We start from the raw sequence: 21,721 nt of genomic DNA, 5'->3' as shown, positions 1-21,721 counted from the left end.
AATTAAAATACAGGGTTAAGACGAAATACAGAAAGTTAAGGATTGGTATACAAAACTAACGACCGAGGTACGAAATTTTGTCCAACGGTATAAAGAGCAAAACTAAATATCAAAGAATTCGCCTATTTTTATGTTGATGAGTATGAGTAGTAGTAATTGTAGGTCAATCGATCAATCACGTTTCACTATCTTCTTTGTCGAAAGACTAGGGGTGCGACCCTTACGAATTTCTGATCTGTCGTCTACTTTCTAAGGCTTGAACCATAGAAATACCATCCCTTTGTGAAACGTTTTATCGATGCCCGCGTTAGAGTACGTCATTTGTATGCGTTCAAACATTCGAGAAAACGAGATTACGCCAATTCACGGGCAGATATCATGGCAAACATTCCTCTGCAAATGGTCGTCGAATGTTTCCCTGAAGTCGTTCACCTCCATAAAACCACACCCTTCGATTTAAATACCCCAGACACGGGGAAATAACAGGGAATCGTTTGCGTTTATTCGGTAGATCGAAAGGAGCTTTATTCTTCACTTCATTCGTTCTCAATTTATCGCAAACTTGATATTACTTTCAATAGAAATATTTCAATTATCGAATACTTTACGAACACGCTGCACCATTCAATTCGATGCTTTCATAAACGTATATAATAATTTTATATAAATATGCTAGTAATTTTCATTACACAACGTATCGGTGTATACGTTTCCCTTTGATATTTCGATTAAAACGAATAAAGCTTCGTACGTAACGATCGAACTGTCGTTACTTTCGACAATTAATGAAAAACTCCGAAAATATACAGAATGCACTTAATACGTGGAATTTGATTTATTTATGAAAAAGCGTGCATCTTTTCATCTTCCCGATTTCATCTTCCCGAAAACTAATGAATTCGCGAAGAATTAACGAATAAATGTGAAACTTCGAATTGGATGTTTCCAAATTTACGTAAACGTGATTTCCCACTTCTCCTACTCCGATATATCGTTTTATCTCGAATGAAAATAAATTATATCGTATTTACCTATGTATAGAAGAATAAAGATCGATTTACTTTTCATTCATGACTCGATTAACAAATCACCATAATAGTCGCAAGACTCGTCGATTCAGCGTCGTCCTTCAGTTTATAAAACTGTACAAGAAAAACATGGATGGACGTCGAACGGATGAACAATAGCGTCCTTCACAATAGAAATCGTGATTTACATCGCGAGTTATTCGTTCAAGGATCGAAACGATCCGGGAACCGGACGATTTTCAGTGACACGCCTTCGTTAAACCGGTACCGGAAGTAGTCGTTACTCAAACACCAGCCAGCCGAGGTCGCTCTTGAAAATTAGGCTCGCGGCTGCACCGTGGCCTCGTGTAATCGATTCACGCTGCCCACTGTGCCCACGTGTTTCCAAAAGCCTAACACGTTGCGCTTCTGCATGTTCTCATGGTCGACTTCGGCGATCGTGCGATCTAAACGCAATATAGAACCAAAAGTCGTCCACTGGGCTATTCGGTTTATTTTTGGAAAATATTATTCTAAGAACTGTTAGACGATCGTGGAAATAAGAAGCTGGACGCATCAAAGCTTCGAAGCTTCAAAGGAAGATGGAATGTTGGGGCTTGCAATTGAAGTTTATCGTAAAATTAGAGAGTGCTTGGTGTTGAAGGATCGCGTTCAATTAAATTACGTGAAATTAGAAAATTCTCAAGTATCGTTTAATTAAAAATCGAAAGTGAAACGATTAATCCGCGCTTCTTATATTCCATCAATTTTATTTCATTTATATTTCTTCCCTTCGAATATATATATTTTTCATTGTCGTTGAATATTTCGCCCTTTCAAGCTCGTTAGACGTTCGAAAGGAAGTTTTACAGCCACGTGAACCAAGGAACACTGGACGCGACCGAAGAGTCATGGCAATATTTATTTGTTTAATTGAATCTTTCACTTGTCATTGTATAGCATCGATTTTTATTTCTCTGTTAATTTTCTCCCTTATTCTTTTTCGTTCGCTCTCATCTCATGTTTTTTTTATCATCTCATTTTTTACAGCATGGCCGCTCAGACTCGTACAGGGTCGCAACGCTACCGAAAATACGCGACGACAACAAAACAGCCGACGGGATGTACAAGGTATTCACTGCGTGACTTCCGGTCCGCGGTGGCTCTCCATTTTTGTGTTACGCCGGCAATTTTCGCCGGTGCTTGCTTCATCGACGACAGAATCTTCCAATTCTGTCCTCGTTTCTATCTCAATCACTCTCTTTCTCTTCGCGAATCTTCGGAATTCTCTCTGCAAAAGATGCTCCGTCACATCTTTCTCTTCCTCGACATTCTCTACTAACCATTTTCCTCGTCATTCTACTCTAACAATCACAGGAGATCCGCGACACAATTTTCCGTAATATTCCTTCATAGAATTTCTTCTAAAACCTCTTTCATATCTTTGCTCTTTCTATTCTTTTTCGAACGAGACACTTTTATCAATGTCTCTGCTCTGTTCCTCTGCGAAGGGAGGAGTCTTATTTTCTCTATGGTGACTGGTACTAACGCATTCTTTTTTATATACACTGGTGTACAAAAGTTTTCAGCTGCTATACGCGTCTTTCGCTTTATAACGCAAGAATGATACGACATGTTCTAAGAAAATTTTAACTAATATCGGTAGAAAACTGTAGTAGGTAAAAGAAAATGGCACGACAAGTTGTTATACGATCACATGGTATTAGTTAAAATTTAATTGAAATTTGTTCAACACGTGGATTTTCGAATATAAGATGAGAAGACTATAGAGCTGGAGATTTTTGAATATTACTGTATTCTGCACAGTATTATTTAATACTCGCTATGACACTGACTACTAACACAATGTATATAATTAATTTGTACCATTTAACAATTAATATATATATTTATATATTACTGTGACATTACGGTTCGTGACTGAGGAATATTCTCTTTGGGATTTCGTCTGTCGCCTACTTTCTGGATCTTAACGACTCTATTTAAGACAATTGACTGATATCAGGGATGAAGGGTTGAAACTGGTCCCCTGACGATTCTGTATGATCGTGGAAACGAAACATCTTGTAGTCAACGATCATACGATCAATTATTGTATCTGAAAGATTGTGTTGTAAATATTTCTTATGCGAAGTGGTGTTGGAATGAAAAGTAATTTTGTATGGTGAAGGGTGTTCTTAGGGTGATCCTTATACTTTGATAAGGACACTCTCCTTTTAACGAAGATTGTGGTATTATCATAATTTTGAAATAAAATAGTTTTGAAATATTAAAAGATTCTCTGATTTCTCTAGTTAGAAACTTATTCTGAAAGCTTTAACTAATTTGATGAATGTATTATGAGATTTCAAGAATTAAATGTGAAATCATCAATGTGAAATATCAATGTTCTAGGAACTTAAACTAATCTCAGAAACGTTAATTAAAGTATTGAGTATTCTCTTGCTATTTTCCTTATAATTCTTTCATACAAAAAAAATCGATATTTTTACCATCTTCGTTAAAAATAATATTCCCAACCTATTTTTATTGTAGGATATTAAACAAAGTATTTATAACTTCAAGCTTAAGAAACTGGCTTTACTCTCAATTGCTAATAGCGTTCACCTAGATTCAACGTAGCACCAAACTTGAGAAAATAAAACGGGCTTCGCCTAATATCTCGTTAACTCACTTTCTGTTCTTCGATTAATCCGTTCTATGTTATTTTTGCAAAACAGTCGCGGCGGAAGAATCCAAAGCGGAGAACGGACAATTTAGAGGACCTGAAGCAGGAGCTGGACATTGACTTCCACAAAATTACACCCGAGGAACTGTATCAAAGATTTCAGACGCACCCCGAAAACGTAAGTATATTCACATTCTTAACCCTTTCGCGACCAACTCTTCTCCTTCTTTTTCCTCTCCGTAAAAAAATGTCGTTTATCAATGACTTATAGCAGAAACCTATTTGAAATCATTCTCTGATTGTTTGCATAGAAAAATAGAAGACCAGTTCTACTGAAAAGCAATACATTGGTCGTTTGGTTAAATAAAAATCTGCATGGACTTTAGAAAATTGAATATTCTAACGATCAATATTTTAATTCGAAAATTTATTCAGATCGTCAACCGAGGCAGAGAAAATTTTAGGGCTGTTTACTTTGAATCGCACTTGAGATCTATGTAACGTTACATGTGTGGAATTTGAAAGAGTCCATCTTTGCTTCTCATAAAATATTATTAAAAAAGTGTGAGAGTCAAATGAATTAAAAAAAAATCCTTGGAATCGCGTTCTTCTAGCCAATTTAGAGAACTTTGTGAGTGTTTGCTTTGAATCGTATTTAAGGTGTAACGTTACATGTGTGCAATTTAAAAGAGTCCATCTTTGCTTCTCATAGAATATTGTAAAAAAAAAAATACGAAAAAGTGAAATGATTTAAAAAGAAATCCTTGGAATCACGTTCTTCTAACCAATTTAGAGAATTTCGTGAGTATTTGCACTGAATCGTATTTGAGGTGTAACGTTACACGTGTGCAATTTGAAAGAGTCGATCTTTGCTTCTCATTAAATATTATTAAAAAAAAATTTGGGAGAGTCAAATGAATTAAAAAGAAAAAAAAATCCTTGGAATCGCGTTCTTCCAACCAATTTAGAGAATTTCGTGAGTATTTACACTGAATAGTATTTGAGATGTAACGTTACACTGTGCAATTTGAAAGAGTCGATCTTTGCTTCTCATTAAATATTATTAAAAAAAAATTTGGGAGAGTCAAATGAATTAAAAAGAAAAAAAAATCCTTGGAATCGCGTTCTTCCAACCAATTTAGAGAATTTCGTGAGTATTTACACTGAATAGTATTTGAGATGTAACGTTACACTGTGCAATTTGAAAGAGTCGATCTTTGCTTCTCATTAAATATTATTAAAAAAAAATTTGGGAGAGTCAAATGAATTAAAAAGAAAAAAAAATCCTTGGAATCGCGTTCTTCTAACCAATTTAGAGAATTTCGTGAGTATTTACACTGAATAGTATTTGAGATGTAACGTTACACTGTGCAATTTGAAAGAATCCACCTTTGCTTCTCACAGAATATTGTAAAAAAAAAATACGAAAAAGTGAAATGATTTAAAAAAGACCTCCTTGGAATCGCGTTCTTCTAACCAATTTAGAAAATTTCGTGAGTATTTACACTGAATAGTATTTGAGATGTAACGTTACACTGTGCAATTTGAAAGAGTCGATCTTTGCTTCTCATTAAATATTATTAAAAAAATTTGAGAGAGTCAAATGAATTAAAAAGAAAAAAAATCCTTGGAATCGCGTTCTTCTAACCAATTTAGAGAATTTCGTGAGTATTTACACTGAATAGTATTTGAGGTGTAACGTTACACTTGTGGAATTTGAAAGAGTCCATCTTTGCTTCTCATAGAATATTGTAAAAAAAAATACGAAAAAGTGAAATGATTTAAAAAAGACCTCCTTGGAATCGCGTTCTTCTAACCAATTTAGAGAATTTCGTGAGTATTTACACTGAATCGTATTTGAGGTGTAACGTTACACGTATGCAAATTGAAAGAATCCATCTTTGCTTCTCACAGAATATTGTAAAAAAAGAAATACGAAAAAGTGAAACGATTTAAAAAAAGAAAATCGTTGGAATCGCGTTCCAGTTTAGAATAATTACTTGGTGCTGACGCGAGCCGAGTTCTCTTTCTTTCTTTCTCCGCGACCGAGTCGCGCGCCTCGATCGATCGGGTTATTTAAAGCTCTCGAGTATCATCGCTGACACGAAATTCCTGATGTCCCTTATTTAGCGAGGCCGATAATTGTGGAACGCGTTGCAATCGTTAACACAAGACGTGAATGGGTTGATTGAAAAATTAAAAAGAAAAAAGTAGTACATATATGTGTTAATATATCGCTATAGCAAAATTTCAATACCTACTAAAATTATCTAACTCGTCGTTAAAATTTCTGATTGGAGAGCATGTAGTCTGTTATTGATGTGTCCAAATAATTAATACCATCCTGGATATAATCATTGCGTACAATGATTTTGTGGACGATAATGAAGAATGGTTTCAATGGTTATTTCTCCGGTCCTTGCTACCGTTATGATTATGCACATTAATTTGGGAATGATGTTGGTCCATGATGTTCGTTGAAAGAACAAAATAGATATTCGAGGAATATTGAGAGTTCGAATAGATAGACGTTGCTAAAACGATTAATAGTTTGGGTATCAATAATGATTGATAATTCAGATTCTTATAATTTTACGTTAAAAGTATTATATAACTATTGGGATAATATTAGAATTTGAACGACTATAATCAAAAAGTGACTGAATGCTAACTGTAAACGGTACTTGTACTCATTTTACACAGAGTAAGAACTATATAACCAACAAATAGAAAGAAGTTGCAGAACATCGCAATCTAATTCAAAATAAAGAACAAACTTCATAATCCACATAACTTCATAATCCAGTATTTGAGAACTTGATATCCAAACTATCATAACACTGCTTCGATTTGGCAACAATTATAAATCGCAATAGACCTCAAACTTTACCAAAGAAATACTCTAACAAATCGAACATAATGCTGCAAACATGATGAACTAACGATAAACTATTTTTGTTTCAGGGCCTCAGCCATGCGAAGGCAAAAGAGAATTTAGAAAGGGATGGTCCAAACTCGCTGACCCCGCCGAAACAAACGCCAGAATGGGTCAAATTCTGTAAAAATCTGTTCGGTGGTTTCGCGTTACTGTTGTGGATCGGCGCGATCCTCTGCTTCATCGCATACTCGATCCAAGCAACGACCAGCGAGGATCCAAATGACGACAATCTGTACCTGGGTATCGTGTTAGCGGCGGTGGTCATAGTTACAGGCATATTCTCGTATTACCAGGAGAGTAAATCCAGCAAGATCATGGAATCGTTTAAGAACATGGTACCACAGATCGCGACTGTAATTAGGGAAGGCGAGAAACTGACATTGAAAGCGGAAGAACTGGTACTTGGAGACGTCGTGGATGTTAAATTCGGCGATCGTATCCCGGCCGATATCCGTATCATCGAATCGAGGGGCTTCAAGGTGGACAACAGCTCTCTGACCGGTGAATCCGAGCCGCAGTCCAGGTCTCCAGAGTTCACGAACGAAAATCCATTAGAAACGAAAAATCTTGCTTTCTTCTCGACGAATGCCGTTGAAGGAACCGCAAAGGGTGTTGTGATCTGCTGTGGTGATCAAACTGTAATGGGAAGGATTGCTGGTTTAGCGTCCGGCCTTGACACCGGCGAAACTCCGATCGCTAAGGAGATCCACCATTTCATCCATCTGATCACTGGCGTAGCTGTATTCCTTGGTATTACGTTCTTCCTTATCGCCTTCATCCTTGGTTACCATTGGCTCGACGCTGTTATCTTCTTGATTGGTATTATTGTGGCTAACGTACCGGAGGGTTTGCTAGCGACCGTGACCGTGTGCTTGACGTTGACCGCCAAACGTATGGCGTCGAAGAATTGCTTGGTTAAGAACTTGGAGGCAGTGGAAACCCTGGGCTCGACATCGACCATCTGCTCGGACAAGACTGGCACACTCACGCAGAATCGTATGACCGTTGCTCACATGTGGTTCGACAATCAGATCATCGAAGCTGACACGACGGAGGATCAGTCTGGACTTCAATACGATCGTACCAGCCCTGGATTCAAAGCTCTGGCGAAAATTGCTACTCTGTGCAACCGTGCCGAATTCAAAGGTGGCCAGGAAGACAAGCCTATCCTGAAGAGAGAGGTGAACGGCGATGCTTCGGAAGCTGCTCTGTTGAAATGTATGGAACTTGCTCTTGGTGACGTTATGGGCATTAGGAAACGCAACAAGAAAGTCTGCGAGATTCCATTCAACTCTACCAACAAGTATCAAGTTTCTATCCACGAATCCGACAACCCAGACGATCCTCGACATCTTCTCGTGATGAAGGGTGCGCCAGAAAGAATTCTTGATCGTTGCTCGACTATCTTTATCGGTGGTAAGGAAAAGGTACTCGACGAAGAGATGAAGGAGGCTTTCAACAACGCTTACTTGGAGCTTGGTGGCCTTGGTGAACGTGTACTCGGTTTCTGCGACTTCATACTGCCGTCCGACAAATTCCCGATCGGCTTCAAATTCAATTGCGACGACCCCAACTTCCCGGTTGATGGACTCCGCTTCGTTGGCCTGATGTCTATGATCGACCCGCCCAGGGCTGCGGTGCCCGACGCGGTCGCCAAGTGCCGTTCCGCCGGCATCAAGGTCATCATGGTAACCGGTGACCATCCGATCACTGCCAAAGCCATTGCCAAATCTGTCGGCATCATCTCTGAAGGTCAGTTTTCTTGGTAGTTCCTTTCTCTCATTTATTTACTTTTCTTCTAATCCATCCTTTACAATTGGTTATATCGAGGAGATTCTGTTGGAGTTATTTAGTTGTTTTTAGTGAGTTTTTTTACAGATTATGTCGAGGAGATTTTTATTAGGAGATTCTACTGTTTGAAGGGAGATTTTCTGTAGAGGATTATACTATATAACAATTGTTTGATAACTATGGTGTGGAAACATCAGTAATGAAAAGCAAATACAATTTCTTTCTGGTCGAACCTGTAACTGGATATCTACTTCCGCTTAGAAAGGAGCGAAAATTTAGTTAAAGCAAAGTAACCACCGAAACTATTTAACCAAATTTAATCAAATTGCCACATTTACATCCGAATCTCCTCGTTTCCCAAATCGTTTCGGTATACCGCGTAGTCAAGCAGAAGAATGCAAATGAGAATTTCCCCTTCGACTCTGTCCCTTCTTATAAAATATTCATAAATCCGCAGCAGCTGTTAGGAACCTGATAAGTAATTTCGATTCTACACTTCCCAAGGGAGTGGATACTTACGTAAATTTATTGGAAAATCAGTTCGAAGCGCCGAGCACCCTTGCTTTCTTAGAAGAAAATACTTAGGTTGAAAATGATATTTTTGATCAGGTAACGAGACCGTCGAGGACATTGCTCAACGGCTGAATATCCCGGTATCCGAAGTCAATCCTCGCGAGGCTAAAGCCGCCGTTATCCACGGAACCGAACTCAGGGAACTGAACTCCGACCAACTGGACGAGATTCTCAGGTACCACACCGAAATTGTGTTCGCCCGTACCTCGCCACAGCAGAAGCTCATCATCGTCGAAGGCTGCCAACGAATGGGTGCTATCGTCGCTGTAACTGGTACGCTATTTTATCTTATTCTTTACCCTTTCCTGTGAATAATATTTTCCATCACTGTGAACGTTTGTTTCAAATCCAACACGGTTGTTTCGCATAAATCCAAACGGTTCAATCCCACCACTATGGCTCTATTGTCAAAAGCAATCTCTGCCGGGTCTATGAATAGATCATTGCTAGATATTCCTTTCTCCAATCATAGGAATATACAATAAATAAAAATATAGATTAGATAGTTCGAACGTAACGTATTAACCAAACCATTTGATCAGTTTGAACGCAACAATCAGTTCAAACAACTTCATACCTGAACCGAATGAACGTTATAATATTTCTCTGAATAATCCTCTTTAAGTTCTTTGGAGTGCACTGACTCTTAAGGTAGAAACGCGTTACTTTCGCGTCACGTGAAATCACGTAACAACGGGTTATTTCACGTGACGTTCGAGAAGTGTGAACCGGTGTATTTCCATCGTTTTAAATCCGTTGGAAACAAGTCAGCGTCACGCCACGCTGTTTACGGCATTTCGCGTATCGTCGCGTGTAAAAGCAGACATCAATTCCGCGACGTCTGGCAGTTTTAATGTCGCGTGAGCAGGGCAGACAATGGAGGAATTATTAATAGAAAGTGCGAGGAAACGTACAGTGTTATTTAACGAAAAATCCTGCGGCTCTGTGAATCAGAAGATGCTACGAGAGGCTTGAGAAGAATTTGATCGACAGTTAAAAATATCTTGTAAGTACAAACATCGTGATTATTTAAAATTTCTACGTATTTATACAAACAAAATCTAGATGAATTCAAATAACGCTGGTTTGCTATTGTGTTTTATAAACTTGTTAATCCTTTGTTTCTAATCTTCCTCTACGAACCATGTTTATCTGCCACGGTACTGTGCCATCGGAGGAGTCCAAGTATTCGTTAAAATATTCGCGAATTCAAAACGCTATTTGAGTAAAATTTTGTCTCATTTATATTCTCATATTCCTTGTAGGGAAGCAAGCAGTTGTAAAATTTCGGTAAAACATCAGGCTCCAACTTGTCACATTTGATGCAGGCAGCACGCTACCAATATGATTTTGTCTGCCACTTCTGCTTATGCTTCTAACTGGTTTCTAAAGACTGTCCAGCGGTTAAAATAGCAAATGCATTTTCTGCAACTCGTCTGACTCGCGACGACCTACAATTAATAATCCTGTTTGCTTCGTTCATATCAAATGATATTTGCTATCAATGCATCGTTTCCTACAATGAAATACAGTTGAGCCTCGCCATTCTCCACAATAGGAGAGATGCTCGTGGAACATTGAGCTGTTTAGTTTCTAGTTTTCTTCCAAAAAATGATGGAAACTTGTAGTTAGCATCAACTGAAACTAAAAGTACCGTGGAATTATTGCAATTACAGAATTTTTGAATTAGTAGGACATTTTTTAAGGACTCCTTTGTTGGCTGAGCAGTTGGGCTTCAAGGTTTCCATATAGAATTACAAACATCTTTTATTATTCCTCTGACAGTATCGAATCCTAACTTGTAATTAAGAATTATATTTTGAAGAGAATTACCAAAAGTTTACAGTAAAAGAAGAAATTATTTCAACCAAATACGCAGAAAAGAAGAGGGACAAACGGTGAAGCAGAAAAGCGGCGAAGCTGCTAAGAAAATTATACCGCGGGAGCATTGGCTGTTCAGGCAAATAACGTCTCTTTTGTCATTTCTGGGTGCCAGAATGTAAGCATAACGAAACCTTACTTCCTTGGTAAAGTTTTAAAATAAGTATTAATGTTTCTTCTTATTTTCTCATTTTGTATCTTTTATATTCTTATATATGTATTTGTTATATTAGTGTAATTTGTTTCAGAACGCATAGTAGCATAGGAGAACCTGAATCGCAAATGTCGGAAAATGATATAATTCAGTAGGAAAATAATGGAAACAATGAGATTGATACAGACGAAGATCAGGGCAGTATAGAAAATGCAGACGGAAGCCAAATCAGTTCAATCCAGATCAGAAAAAAAATTCTACGGATAACACAGAAGGGATAGGATTATTAGAAATTACAAAAAGCAATAAATGCCATAAGCCTATGTTGAAAAGTATGGCGGAAGAAATAATAAATAGCATTAGTAGTAATAGAAGATGTGAAATAAAGAGAAACTCATATGTTCTTTTGAAGTATGGCAAGAATGACAGGACAGTTGCCACGATACGAGTAAAGTGAAATCAAATTCACATTGAATAGTGCAATATGACAAGCAGAGATCCGAAATCAACAGAAACAAGATTTCTGTCCTGACCAAGCATCCCATTCTCGGCCAGAATCTTCATATACGTTATGGTTGGCTGTAACATCAATAATCATTTTAATGAAAATAATTAACGAAAGAACACCTTGAATTTTATTATAAGTATACCTTGAACATACTGCTAATTTTTCACGAATGCTTATATTTCTACGAAACTTTTTATTCTCTTTTCTTTATATCATTTTCAATTAGACCATGCAAAAATTCAAATTCTTCTTTAGTCATTCTGAAACACATATTGTATCAACCAGGATGTTCTTCTAATTATTTAACTAAATGACTATATTCTCACAGACGTTCTTTCTTTGCATTTATTTCCTATAGCCAAATTGATCTACGCGTTCTATTCTGAATCAGAAATGCTGCAGGATTTTGTATATCTTCCTCTTAATCGAAAGAGCTACCTGCTTGAGGTTTCACATTCCATTATTCACAAGAGACGATGTGTTATTGAATGGTTTCCAACATATAAGGTGATACAAAAATAATAAATAAATCCTACTTATGATATTACGTGCTATCGTATGCAATGCGGTAACACATGATATCACGTGTATGTAATGTGTCTCTACCTTTGCTGTAGCGAACTGCAGCTTGTTTATTACCTGTGCTGCACTTGACCAAATCCTCTTTTGATTTATAATGCGGAAAATTCTACATTACACTTGTTAATAATCTTAATGAATCCTCGCATATATATAACAATAATCTTCTGTATTAGACTCGGTTAATTCCTTGAGCCATACGTGGATTATTATTTAAATGAGCAACAAACAAACGTTTGAAATCCTTTGCCATACTCACTGTTGTACTTATACTGAATCTCCTACTAATTCTTCCAATTAATTCTACAAATGCCATTTCCCTTGTTTCAATGAATTTCTGACTTTCCTAAAACAACAAAATTCTAAACTAACTTCTTTTTGTCCCTCCTACCATCTGTAACATTTCATCTCAACAAGAAAACCTTCGCATTATATTCCTATTCCTACAGAATCATTTCACATACAACTTGGCGTTCGATTAACTTGCAATTGCATTAGGATCTATTAAATAATTCCAGGTGATGGTGTGAACGATTCTCCTGCGTTGAAGAAGGCCGACATTGGTGTAGCCATGGGTATCGCTGGTTCTGACGTGTCCAAGCAAGCAGCCGACATGATTCTGCTCGATGATAACTTCGCCTCGATCGTGACCGGTGTCGAGGAGGGTCGACTGATCTTCGACAACCTGAAGAAATCCATCGCGTACACCCTCACCTCGAACATCCCCGAGATCTCACCTTTCCTGGCGTTCATCCTTTGCGACATTCCTCTGCCTCTTGGTACCGTCACTATTCTCTGCATCGACTTGGGAACGGACATGGTGAGTCGCATTTTACCATTCGCGTTTCGATCATCTCTATCACATGTTAGACATGCTCGAAACGCAAACAGCGAAGATTTCGTATCGAATTCGGCGACTCCTCGACGAGTTTCATATTCCGATGAAATCGATCGAGGTGTCGTTGACATTCGCCTATTCTTAATCGAAGATTTTCAGCATTACGTAATTGTCTGAATATTTATCATTGGAATAATCGATTCCATTCGTCCGTGGAAAAGACCATACGTGCTGATTGTGTGTTTAAAAACGATGAATTGCCAGGTGCCAGCCATATCCTTGGCGTACGAGCATGCAGAATCGGATATCATGAAGAGAAGGCCTCGTGATCCTTATCGAGACAACCTCGTCAACGAAAGGTCTTTTATTTTTCAATTTGCGGGAAAGATAGCTTCTCGAAGTACATCGAGTTAGACTCGTGCGATTGTTTAGGACAAGCTAGAGCTCCGGTAATCGCAGTATCGCCAGATCAACCATCTAGGAACATCCTTTTGACGAATGGAAGCTAGTTTTTATCGATTTCAGTTATTGTACCCTTTTTATTTAGGTGGCCATGTTTGCGAAAACCAATCTGCAGAGGAATCGCTGCACATACGAGATAATTTGTCTCTCTGTTAAATTGTTGGAACACGAGAATCTTGATCCTGTTTGAGATCTTGAGACGCGTTAATTTCTGTTTGATCCAACTTTGATAAATTTGTGTTGAGACTAGATTTTTTAATTATGTTTTGTGTTATATACATTTAGATGTGAGTTTAGAGATAGAAGAGGTTTCATTTAGGATCAAGGTACTCGTACTTTCAGATATAATCAAGTTTTTCCAGCGAAAGCACAGTCGATGTGACGAGCCAGATACGAAAGAAGAAATTCTCGAAGGAATTTTGCAAGATCATCGAATTGATGATCCGGGGGAAAACCGATCCCGAAGTACATCCTTTTTCATCCCTTCGCACTTCCTGCCTCATTGCTCCGATCGATTTGGTTCTCTCAGTTGATTTTTTGCTTACCTTTTCTGCGTTCTCATCGTATGATACTCACTGGTCGCAAGAATGCTGACTGATCACGTTGTAATTAGAAGATAATTATTGCAATTTGAAGCTAACCGTATTTCGGGGAAACTCACGAACCGTTAAAACAAACATAAAATTGCTCAAAGAGTGTATAGAAATTTTGTGAAAATGACAGAGAAAGAATGTTCTCCACTTTTGCATCGATTCTTTCTTTATTTATATTTCTTTTCGAATCCGTGAATCTGAAAAAAAGCGAGGATAGTCAGCATCCTTGTATCGCGGGTCAGCAAGAAACGATACTCATCATTGTTCTAACTATTGGCGTTGTTACTGAGCCTGTTGATAATATGACGTCAGGTGCCAGCCATCTCACTTGCCTACGAGGAGGCAGAGAGCGATATTATGAAGCGACATCCACGAAACCCCTTCACTGACAAGCTAGTTAACGAAAGGTAACACATCAACAACATAACCGAGTCTTGACAAAAAGAAATGAACTACTACTACTGCTACTACTACTACAACTACTACTACAACTACTACTTACTACTATTACTACTACTACACCACTGATACTTTTTATGGTCAGAAAGAGTAATCGGTGACGTGATCTGTTTGATTCTTGAAGCTTTGTTCATTTATACGGTTAAATATATCTAACAAGAATTATCACATCGTTAATTTTTTCTTAAATGAAATTTACTTAAGAATTGAAAGGACGAAATAAATTGAAAATAGAATGAAATAAGTGACACGGTATTGAAAATCTTTTCTAAGAAAATACGATGAAACTTTGACTTCAGGAATCAGGTCACAGAAGAGTCTCCATTGCCCATCTATTGGTCGTTACACCTCTTATATTATTCCTATCGTTATTGTACAGTAGCTAGTTCTGTCTCGTATATACTCTCGGACACTATAAAAAAGAAAGAAGAAAAAAAGAAACAAATAACGACACTGAGATATATCACGACACGTTTCTAGCCCCAAAAAAAAAAAAAAAAAAAATCGTATAAACTCGTTGTCCGATCATACGCGCAGACCACGAGGAACTGTGAACGAGGTGACAACGATTCTCGTGTTACAAATTAATCCCTAGCCTGATTTTTGTCCGTGTGCATACGAATTGTTCGATGTTGTATTCTGTTCTTCGTGTTCAGTTCTTCTCTTTATTTTCTTTGTCTTACGTTCCATTCTCTGTTTCTTTTTCCCTTTTTTTTTTTTTTTTGTGGAAAGTTTGTCGAATTAATTGACTGTACTGTGTTTGTTGAACGAATTTCTACGTGAACGACCAAACGGTTGCTGTTTCGCGAGTGAATGCCACTTTTCAACTAAACGCATCGCATTGAAAGAAAGAAAGTAAAAAAAAAAAAAAGAATATGGATAAAATCCTGCGTTTCGCATTTGAAGAGAAGCATAACTGTCTGAAGGATTGTCCAAAACGCTTTTTCTGTCACAAAGAAAGCTTTCCCGCTCGAGCTTCCACGTGAACGAACGCGTATTTTGAGATAAAACAGGAACATAAGGAAATTTTGGTACATGGTTCTTGTATATACGTATATATATATATAATTTTCTATATTTTTCTTTTGTTTCCGTATCTTTTTTCTCCTACTTGCGTTTCCTCGCTTTGTAAGTTTGTTGGTCGAAACGCTAAAGGCTGTGGGTTTAATTTGTTCCGATGCCTTGGTCGAAGGACTGTCAAACACGCTAGGAGATGATAAATGACCGAATGATCGAACAAGGTAACAGAATGGTGCACGCAGGTATAAAAACACATGAGGGCATTTTGGTGACTGGGTATTATTCACACACTATAGAGCTTTATTATCTACTCTCAACTTTTAATATATTCTCTATCTATCAAAGCTGAATTGTGAATCTTGATCGGTGACGTTTGCTCGTCCACGACTAACCGATTCTACTCGATTTCGATTGTTCGACGAAACAATTTCAATTGAGATCGCGCGAGAAGCTTTGCCTGTCGTCTGTTAAATTAACTTTATCGACAATCTGTTATCCATATTATCGTTAGATCGCGTACGATATAAATCGATTATCATAAAATGTCATCTGCGGAGAAAAAGTATTTGCTGGAATTGTTCAAATATCGTAGGACGAGCAATCAGTCAACTTCCTTTTTCGAAGATTTTCCTCATTCCTTCGAATGAACACGAAAAGAAAGACAAAATACAAATATTGCCAGTCAAGCAGTCGCTTCCGTAACGGTGATCTTCGCTTGTAATTTGTGTGTTATTTCGTTAACGCCAAAGGTAAGCCCATCTCTATCTATTTATTCACTTCCTCTGCCACTTTCTCTATGATACTATTTCTCTACTTCATATTTTCCAGCTCAGCTTTTTCTCTAATCTTCTCGCCACCCTCCCTTTTTATCAAAAAGTTCTGTCGCTGTCATCGATCGGCTGCCACGTCTGGCCCACCACGGACAAGGAAGTCCTTTTCTCTTCTTTTCTCCCTCGTTTTCGTTTTATTCTTCTAAAAAAAAAAAAAAAAAATCAGTTCCATCGGTGATGACGTATCGAGATTCAAAGGAGCACAGATCGATCTCCTCGATCTTCGTCGCTTTTCCATCCGATCATTCATATTTTTAATTACCAGACAACACGTCGTCCACGAGTTCCGATACGACACCATCATCATCATCATCGTCATTATTATCATTACTATAAATCCTTTTTTGTTAGATAGTATTATTTATTACGTAAAATTGTTTACTTCGCCTACTTTCTCAATTTCATTGCTTCATCCGACGTTTTATTTTCCAATCTTCTCTCCTTTTTCGCTCTTATCGTCTTCTGTATCTCGTCCTCAACCAACCTCGACTGCCTTTTTACGCAACAGGCGAAAGTCGTTACTTTGCCTCGTTGAAACATCAACGACCGATCTTTCGTTTCCCTTTGCTCTTTTCTTTTTCTTTTCGATTCTTGATCGCTACGTCCAACCACCCAAGTACAACACGATCCTTCTTTCCAGTCGACCGATTAAACGGTCCTGAATATCATCGACGATGGTCGTTGAACGTTCGGATATCGTATAAGTCAACTCTACTATCTACAAAGACACTTGTCATTCACTTTTCTTTGATCTGAAGTCGAAAATGGACATGCGCAGACGGAAAGGTGAACAAGTTTACATACTCGTGAAGAGAAACGCGTGGAAGAATCCGATGCAGAACATGACGTAATTTCGTGGTTGTCGCATGTGGTTCTTTGTTTATTGAAGATGTTGGCTAAAGAAGTTCCACAACTCAGTTCGATTTCGATTGTTGCTACTTCTGCATCGATCGATTCTCGACGATCTTGTAACCAAGTGACGGGCTTAGTTTTGAGACTTAGTAGTGTAAGGCGAGTCTCGTTGAAAGGAGCGACTGTGGTCGTCGTAGAAAGTCTTAACACGTTCGTTTCGAAACTCGACGAAGGGATCGATGAACAATAAATTTGAAGCGGAGTTTCACAAAATGCCAATGTTACACGGAGATTGTTTCTTTCAGTATCGGTGAATCGTTGTTTAATGAAAATTCTCGACTCTGCTTGTCTCGCTTTAATCTTAAAAATACCTTTTTATATATAAAAAAAAAGTAGCTTTTTATAAAAAGAAGGAAGAGATAAGCGTGCGTATACGATAACACGTGTTAAGATTCTTTATAAATTATCGAAAGGTTTAATAATAGATGTTGTTCCTGCTCAACGATGTTCGCCTGTGAGAGTCATAGCTAGTTGAGTCTCGATTCTATTTTATATATAATTGTCTACATAGATCGATATAGTCGTATTATATATATATATTTATATATATATATATATTATATTTACTATTCATCTCCTTGCTAATTATCTCATTATTATCATTATTATCGTTATTATCTATCAGCATCATTGTCATCATTATCATCGGTATTATTAGCAATTATCGTTGACCCCCTTTTTCTCCGATCATCATCGTAATATCGATCCCGCCATATCCATATAGTCATTATCTTTTCGCATAAAATCCTTTCTCACGATTGTTTACCACACTTCTCTTGTTACTACCGTTTCTTTTTTTTTTACAATTTACAATAATAACGCCGTCACGACCACACACGCATATTTACTGTTACTACCAGTAAATAATACTATTACTACTACTACTACTACTACTACTATTATTATTATTATTATTATTATTAAAGAAAAAAGAAGATAGCTACTACTATCGTTATACTACTTTTCTTAAATACTCTATTGTCACACAGCTGTGCCGCTGCTACTACTTCTATATTTTATATTATCCACTGTTTGATCTACTATATCACCTATTTAACCATTTGTTATACTTTCATAAGTTGTATCCACGCATAAGACGAACCGTAACGAACGAGACGAAAGATACCGTGACCGAAGGGAAATACGATAAGATGATTAAGAAAAATAAGAGAGAGAGAGAGAGAGAGAGAAAGAGAGAGAGAGAAAGAGGGAGAGAGAGAAATACGAAAGAAGTAATCTGAGACGGAACAAAATAAATATGGCACCACTTTGTACCAATTTTTTTTAGGTGTCATGATCTCTTCTTTGCAGTTTTTTATTCTTTACAGTCCTCTCACATTTTATTCTGTAATGCGCTGCCTACCGCCGCTGCCTTCTACCACTTCTGCGACTGGCAACTTTCTAACGACCGCTGAACGACCGAGCGAGACATACTTTTTTAATTATTATAAAGATACCCACCTTTCTTCGCCGATCGAAATTTATCATCTGATGCTCGTGACTCTCACCGGGCACGATCTGCATTTTATATTAATATAACATGGGAGGAACAAGGCCATTCACGATCCCTCGTGCACCAGAGAGCAGCCTATCTGTTTCTTTTCCATTGAGTATGTGGAATATTTTCCGGTTTACTGATTCGTCAACATTTTTCGTTGTTCGAGGATATCGTAAGAGGACAAACGAGCGTTGAAAATGTTGTCGTGACAACGTCTCTCTGTGCATCGAGGGGTCATATGCCTGTGGAGATACGTACTAACAAAACTGAAGCTTAAATTATACGTACTCGAGGTGCAGGAAAAAGTAAGGAAGTCTAGATGAAATGAATGATCGTGATCATTCCACACGGAATATTTCTACACAGATCACATTCGTGATTCGAGGAACCTTTTCACGATCCTCCAGTCACGTTCAATGTGCGAAATATTACGCGTATCTTCCCTTCGTTTCAGAGGACCGATTCTTCGAACGCTGAATGAAGCAAACTTACAAACTCGCAAAGAAACGATGGACGATTATATCGTACTCTCGATACCGATATTGCTACTTTACATATCTCTACATACATACAAAGATATTTACGTAAGCTTATACGTAATTATAAATATACGTAACAATAAAAGTTGCAATTCAGCGGAAGATCAGCCCCTTGGTAGTTGTTCCCCAGGAGGAAGCGTACGAAAGTTTCGTTATAATTTTCCTGTGGGAAGAACGAAACGAGAGGAAGTGTAGGAACCACGGCCAATGGAAAACAGCCACGAATCTCTCTTCTTTTCCTTGGTCAGCTCTGTATTGACTACAAGTGTAAGATCACGTGGCACTTCCTGGCTCTTTCGTCTGCACTTTAATCTTGTAAATATAATGTAAATATGCATACATGTGTGTATATATATATCTATCTTGTACGGTGTACGGGGTGCTTGGTACACGTATTTTTTCTAATCAATGGTGGATGGCAGGTGCCGGCCATCTCGCTAGCTTACGAGGCACCGGAGTCGGACATTATGAAACGCCAGCCCCGCGATCCTTACAGAGACAATCTTGTCAACCGAAGGTGGGTCTCCCAACTACCCACCAGAGAAACCAATCTATTATCTAGCAAAAACCCATGCACTCACACCCAAAGCTGCAGACGCATATTAACATTCGAACACGAACACCTACTTACATATAACGTACAGAGAAACGTACAGAGATACATGCATATTCATATACAGAGAGACATACACACAGATACGTGGTGCGCTGGATGGTCAAATCTTTGCTGCTGATTATTCTGAGAGACTTTGTTTATAGCTTTACCTCCTTATGTTATCTTCTTTGTTTTCTTTTTTTAGACTGAGAATTTCATAGTTTTTCATAGCTTCTGTATAGAAAAGAGCTTCCTAGATGATCTTAGAATTTTTATCGGAGATTAATCAAGTCAGCGGTGTTCGAGATAAATTATCGTGAATTTCGTAGAATTGTTGAAGTTCGAAGGATCGTATTATACCTTTGAGAATGAAGGAAAATTCGAAAGGCATTCGAATGGATATTTTTTATTCCATGGAAATGATATTGAACAATGAATCTCGAATAGCAAGTCGACCAGTCAGTTTCGAAATCGTGTAAATTTCTTCCGTAGAGCTCTGAGATTTAAATCCAGAATTCGAGAAATTGAATTCATAGGATTCGTGAGGATTTTATTAAATGTGCAAAATTGTGCTCTCAAACATCTCTGACGAATTTTTGACAAAGCTTACGTCCTCATATTAACCAGCAAAAATTCTTTTTATTCGAAAAGAAAATTATTTATATAATATGATAAAACAAATTATATAAAATTGATACGAAGTATGAAGAAATTAGTAATTATGGAGAGAATTAGAAATTTCTAATTAATATTTGGCCTGTCTTACGCACCACACTGGAAGCATACGTATGTGTGTACGCATACGTACGCAAATAACACACGGAACACATGATTGTTACACACCATTGACAGAGTGTCTACTGAAATGTCGGAGTCATACGTTTTATTTCTGAACTACAGATCTCTCATTGTCTCGATGGTCACTCGCTTGATCTTTATTTTCTTACTGCACGCGACAATGATAAATTGTTCTTTTTATATCGTATTTTATTGTGTGCACTTTCGTCTGCACTCCGTTGAAAAAAAAATGATAATACATGGAAAATATTTGAGAAATTTCACACACGTAAACACAAAGTCGAAATCGCGACCAATTTCTTCTCCCGAATCAAAAACACTTGAAACAAAATAAAAAAGATAGATATAGTATCGATTAAAGTTCCATTAAACCGAGTAAATGTGATAACAATTTAGTAAAATTAGTCTGGTCGAGAGATTTGTCAGAAAGATGAACGAAAAAAGATAAAATCGGTAAAAAAAAAAGAAAACGATAATAAAATAAGAAAAGAAGACAAAAGATCTGAAAGAGTCTCGGTTGACACTCTACAAAGCCTCGACGAAGGCTGAAAGTAACACAAAGTCTTTAGGAAAATTAGTTGATTAGTGATAGCACAAGCAAGTAACCTAATCTAGGAACAGTTACAGTGTTGGGAATGCCAAATGCTTTTGCCACACTTAGAAAAAAAGATTCGATCGAACGGCTCGAACGAAACTAACCGCCGATTCGTCTTGCGCCTAATTAAAAAAAAAAAACTTGTGGTCCAGCTTTTATTTGTTTCTTTTACAAACGATTTACACGTATTTTCGTAGCCATTGCACTACGTATGTGTGCGATGTGTACTAAAGCTGTAACTTAGAAAGTATCGACGATTAAAAAAAAAAAAGAAAAAGAAAAAATAGATTAGTAGAGGAAAAGTGCGAAAAAAGTTAACAAGTTAATAAGAATGAGCAAAACTAAGCTGAGCTGCTTCGTAATTTATAGAAAAAGTAATATAATAACGATGATAGTGATAGAAACGTGCACGGCCTGAACAATGTTCAGAATAATCAACAAGTCGATTTTACGTTATTAAAA

The 21,721-nt window shown here is 37.5% G+C and overlaps 1 protein-coding gene across 7 annotated transcripts in view; it reads left to right on the top strand.

Moving 5' to 3' along the window:
• The window catches only part of LOC117205459 (sodium/potassium-transporting ATPase subunit alpha), a 172,686-nt gene that overhangs the window by 142,250 nt on the left and 8,715 nt on the right, over positions 1-21,721 (top strand). For 3 of the 7 annotated variants that reach the window (XM_033443873.1, XM_033443876.1, XM_033443877.1), the window contains exons 2-7: positions 2,058-2,138; positions 3,749-3,874; positions 6,661-8,386; positions 9,035-9,271; positions 12,639-12,940; positions 14,326-14,420. In XM_033443873.1, coding sequence (XP_033299764.1) covers positions 2,058-2,138; positions 3,749-3,874; positions 6,661-8,386; positions 9,035-9,271; positions 12,639-12,940; positions 14,326-14,420 — 2,567 coding nt within the window. Of the gene's footprint in view, positions 1-2,057; positions 2,139-3,748; positions 3,875-6,660; positions 8,387-9,034; positions 9,272-12,638; positions 12,941-13,222; positions 13,318-14,325; positions 14,421-19,693; positions 19,789-21,721 lie in introns of all 7 variants that reach the window. The other 4 variants (XM_033443878.1, XM_033443879.1, XM_033443874.1 and 1 more) reach the window with 3 other exon arrangements.

The sequence above is a fragment of the Bombus bifarius genome, unplaced genomic scaffold (genome assembly GCF_011952205.1).
Source record: "Bombus bifarius isolate JDL3187 unplaced genomic scaffold, Bbif_JDL3187 scf7180000007990, whole genome shotgun sequence".
NCBI lineage: Eukaryota > Metazoa > Arthropoda > Insecta > Hymenoptera > Apidae > Bombus > Bombus bifarius.
This window is presented reverse-complemented; position numbering and strand designations above follow the sequence as displayed.